Here is a 4,588-nt window from a genome sequence, read left to right as displayed (position 1 = left end):
CCTGAGCCGGGCCCGGGGAGCCGGGGCGAGGCCGGGGCCCCGGACGCGGAGCTCGGGCGGCTTCCTCAGACAGCCCCGGGGACGCGGCGGCTCACAGGCCGCGGCTCGGACGAGCGCCTCGCGGAGGGCCCCCGGGGTCTCGGCGCGCCCGCCGTCCTTACCCTGCATGCTGCTGACGGTCGGGTGGCCGGAGGCTGGAGGCCCGATGGGGCTCGGGGTGCCGCCACCGCCCCCGGAGCCGCCGCCGCCGCTCGGGCTCGGAGCCGCCATTGTTGGAAGTGAGGAGCCGAGCGGCGCCGCGGCGGCTGCAATGCAGCAAGCTCGGCCTCTAGCTCCGCCGAGGGCGCGGCGTGCGCCGCCTTGGCCCCGCCCCGGACACGCCCCCGGCACGCCCCCGTGCCCGCCCCCGCCTGGACTGACGCGCAGCCTGCAAGACTGGCTGAGCTGCTGAGCCAGGCACTAAGGGCCAGGCCTGTGGTCCTGGATACTGCTGGCTCTCTCCCACCCAGGGACCCAAAGAAGCTTGCAGAAACAGAAATATTTTGTTTTGGCGGGAGGAAAAGACCTATGACCCCAAACCCTTACAACTACCTTCTTGGAACCTCGGAACCCAAAATCACAACAGTAGCCCTAGAAGAAATCTCAGAGGTCATGCTTCCTGGTCTGTCTCTGATCCATCATTTCGAGGAGAGTCAACTGTAGCTTGTGGTCTTATCCCACTGCTCTCTGCACTGCCGGAAGCTGTCAGGGATCCTTCAAGGAAGAAGTTTATCAGAACCCAAAAGGAAACGTTCCAGTCTAGGCTTGTCAGTCCAGAATGCATGCTACAGATATTGTCAGTTTATTCTGCGTGGGAAGACGATAGCAAACGACAAAAAGGAGAGGCTGAGGGGACTCTCAAACGTATCTCCTTTTCAAGCGCAGGTTAGAAGGTGGCTTTCTTTGAGGGAGGTTATATTTTAGATCTAAGGGAAGAATCAACAATCAGAAGGCTGACCATGGTGAAGCAAGCCTTTAATCCTGGCTCTTAGGTATCTGTGAGTTTGAAGTCAACCTGGTTTACGGATCGTTTCCTCCTCTACATTTTTTTAAGGATGAAAAAAATCAAATAAAATATTATTCTGAAACAACTTGCTGTATTAGAAAACATGGATGGATGCAAAAAAAAAAAGCGTAATATAGCTGTGTACTTCTTTTGGCTCGGACACTTTAACACACAGGAAAAGGGCATCAGAGTCCCCATAATTTGCTAGCAATGTCCTAACAATCATGTCCTACCCTCACCAGACTCTAGCCACAGTGTGTCATGACATTTGCCTTGCCAGGAACGTTTCCCGGGCAGCGCTAACATTGCTGCGCTGTGTGCTGTGGGTGGGAGTACCATCTCCGTTCTCAGTTCCAGTTCCTTGGGGCCTGGAGCAATGCCAAGAAATAGTTTAGAGGAATTTTAATTTCCCTGTTTCCATAAGCACCATGAGCTTCCTGCTCCCAGTCTTTGCTGTGAAGAATCAATATGTTCACAGTCTGATGAAAAGTGCTTTGGTAAAGCCCTTCCTTTCCAAGAAGTACATAGTTCTTTACTAAGAATTTAATATATATTGCATATAGCTAGTATATGTATAGTATGTATATATAGTATATATTATTATATTATATAACATGTATTATAAAATTATTTAGTTTCATGAAAAATTAATATGCATTTATAACTAGCATATATAGATACAGCTAGTACCAACCTCTTAAAGACATTGCGAGAGTCTGGATGAGCTAAAGCTAGAAGATGTATAAATCATTGTTTCCAATATTGCATCAGAGGATGTATAGGTTGTACAAAAGGATTTTAATCAACTTAAGTAAACACTGGCCCAATATAGTTAAATTAACATGAATGAGAAAAACAAGTAACAAAGAAACTTGAGAAAAACATGCAGCCTAGCAAGTTCGTGAGGGTAAGGGAACTAAAGGGGCCTAAACCCAGCCAAGCTTTTGTCTACGTTGGCTTGCGATAAAGCTGACCTGGATTTGCATCGCTGTTGGTATTGTAAACTAATAGATAAGGACTGAGAACAAGAACTTCTGATTAAGTCTGCACATGGGCAAAAACAAGAAAGGGCTCTGATCTGTTAAAGCTGATGAAGCTACTTGCGTGCTTTTTGCTTCTTCTCATGCTTCTGTTTTTCTTGTATGTTTCTGTATTGTGTTCTTTATAGACTGAGTTGGATTCCTTAAAATCCATTTGTTGAAATCCTAAGCCCTGGTCCTGTGACAGGGACCGCATATGAAGAGGAGAGGCTCTTTAAGGAGATTGGTAAGGTAGAAGAGGTCACATGGGTAAGCCCTATCCCATTTTCCTGTTTTTCATGAGATGGCGTGTGGACACACACAGTGAAGATCCACATAAGGAGACGAGAAGATGGGAATCGACAAGCCAATAAGAGGAACCACTTTGGCCCACACCTTGGTCTCACAGCTCTGAGCAAACAACTTCCTGTTGCCTAAGCTCCCTGCCTATGGTACTTTGTTATGGCAGCCACAGCAAACTAACACGATATGTAGCTTTTTAAAATTACTATCTCAAGGGAAGCTTAGAGAATTTGGAGTAATAATAGTAGTAGCTGGCACAATTTGGAGGAAGAGGGAAAGGCAATAGGCAGCACCAATCAACGCCCAGCAAAACCCTGTTTATTAGCCATCTTGTGGAACTTCTGCCTGGCCTGGAAGTCCAGGCTCTGCTGTGCAATGGGAGGGTTGGAATAGCATTAATACCACTCCTTAGAGTAATTAACATGATGAGAATAAAGTGCTCTGGGAGAAGCTGCAGAGAAAGGGTCATATTTGCTTAGCCCCTGGTTAGGGAGACAAGGTTGGAAAATCTAGCTCATTGTTGTGGTTGTTTTAATGTCTCAATGGTTAGATCAAGAGAACAGCTCTAGGGGCTGGAGATGGAACTTAGCAGTTATAAGCATTTGTTTTTCTTACGGAAGGAGGCCTGGGTTTCTTACAGAAGGATTCCTAGCACCAGCATGATCGCTCACAACCATCTATAACAGAATCTGACACCCTCTTCTAACCTCTGCTTGCACCAAGCATGCACAGGTTACAAATACATACATGCGGCAAAACACTGAGACACAGAAAATAAAATAAATTAATTTTAAAAAGAATACATTTTTACTTTCTATTCCAAATAAAACAAAAGTAATTTGCAGATGGATTTCACCTTGGGACCCCAACTTCGGCTCCTGGAAAAGTAATAAGAGGATCAGACACCCCAGTGTGGCTAACGGTCAACAGATACTTCCTGTAAGGGCTGCACAAATATCGATTCCAAAAAACCCATCTCCTGTCCACCCAAAGTCTCCAAGGGCTTAGGACCAGGCCATCCCATGGCTGCTGTGGCCTCTTCAGGCACAATGAACTGTGTGGTCTCTGGGTATCATTTGAGCAGCTTGTCAACTGGAAACCTGGTGGTGTATAAAAGGAGCTCTGACCCATCCTACCACCAGAAAAGCCAGAGTCAGATGCCTAATCAGTTGATTGTTGGGAGCCACTGGAAAGACTGCCTTACCAGGCCTTCACTGGAGTCAGTGAAGAATTTCCAAGTCTATTTCCTTTTGTTTGAGACAGCATTCTAAACTGTTCTAAAGTTTCTAAAATGATAAAGTCTAGGGGATCAGTACACTTATTCACACTGTAGTATTTTCAATGTTATCTCTAAAGTTTTTCGTATCATGAAAATCAAAAGCATAAGACCACAAGAAAACATTCTAAAGTTAAACATGTTGCTAAAGTATGCTGCCAATAAAATTACAAAAGAAGCAATGTAATTGAAAACCTACTGGCTACCTCATGGCAATAGAGCTGTCATCATTTAAGGGAGCGTGTGTTTTTTTGTTGCTTTCTGGCTGGGTGGTTTGTTTTTGTTTTTAGATAACAATATATGGTTCGACTTTAATAACACTGCTTTATCTCACTGTATCTTTTGCTTTAAGGCAGTCTTGCAATAGAGCACAGGCTGGTCTTACAGAAAGAACCAGTGACCTTTCTGTCAGTCTCAGTCTCCCACGTGCGAGGATTATAGGCTGTGCCCTCTTGCCTGCTGTGAAGGCCAGTATTGATTGTCAATCTAGAATCTCCTAGGAGACAAACCTTGGAAAGCATCTGTAAGAGAATTTCCAGGTTGTATGAATGGAGGTGAGAAATCTCTCTAAACTGTGGGGGGCCACCATCTCACAGGCCTCAAAAAAAGGGGACCTGAGCTGAACAGTGGCCTTCATCTCTCTCCGCTCCTGACTGCAGATGTGATGAGGCGACCAGCAGACTTGTGCTCCTGCCTCTGCGCCTTTCTATCACGATGAACTGACCGACCCTCACGCTGTGAGCCAAATAAATTCTTTCTCCTTAAACTGACTTTTCCAGCATCTTTCCAGCCAGAAAAAAAGTGCGGATGGACCTGGCTCATCCTGTCTTTCTGTAAGAGGGTTAAACTGTACTCCACATACCACCTCATTTACCCACTTGGCCAGTACAATTCAGCGGCTTCAGTATACTCACTGAAGTATGCAGCCATCACAGAAAGCAAATT

General features: G+C 45.9%; 1 protein-coding gene across 2 annotated transcripts in view; it reads right to left on the bottom strand.

Moving 5' to 3' along the window:
* Map2k4 (mitogen-activated protein kinase kinase 4) overlaps positions 1-342 on the bottom strand; it is a 96,277-nt gene extending 95,935 nt beyond the window's left edge. The window contains exon 1 of one of the 2 annotated variants that reach the window (XM_055594221.1): positions 162-342. In XM_055594221.1, the coding sequence (XP_055450196.1) occupies positions 162-270 (109 nt within the window). In that variant the 5' untranslated portion in view covers positions 271-342. The remainder of the gene's footprint in view (positions 1-161) is intronic. The other variant, XM_055594222.1, reaches the window with a different exon arrangement.
* Between the last annotated feature and the right edge of the window lie 4,246 nt (positions 343-4,588).

The sequence above is a fragment of the Psammomys obesus genome, unplaced genomic scaffold (genome assembly GCF_907164565.1).
Source record: "Psammomys obesus unplaced genomic scaffold, mPsaObe1.curated_primary_1811, whole genome shotgun sequence".
Taxonomy (NCBI): Eukaryota; Metazoa; Chordata; class Mammalia; order Rodentia; family Muridae; genus Psammomys; species Psammomys obesus.
This window is presented reverse-complemented; position numbering and strand designations above follow the sequence as displayed.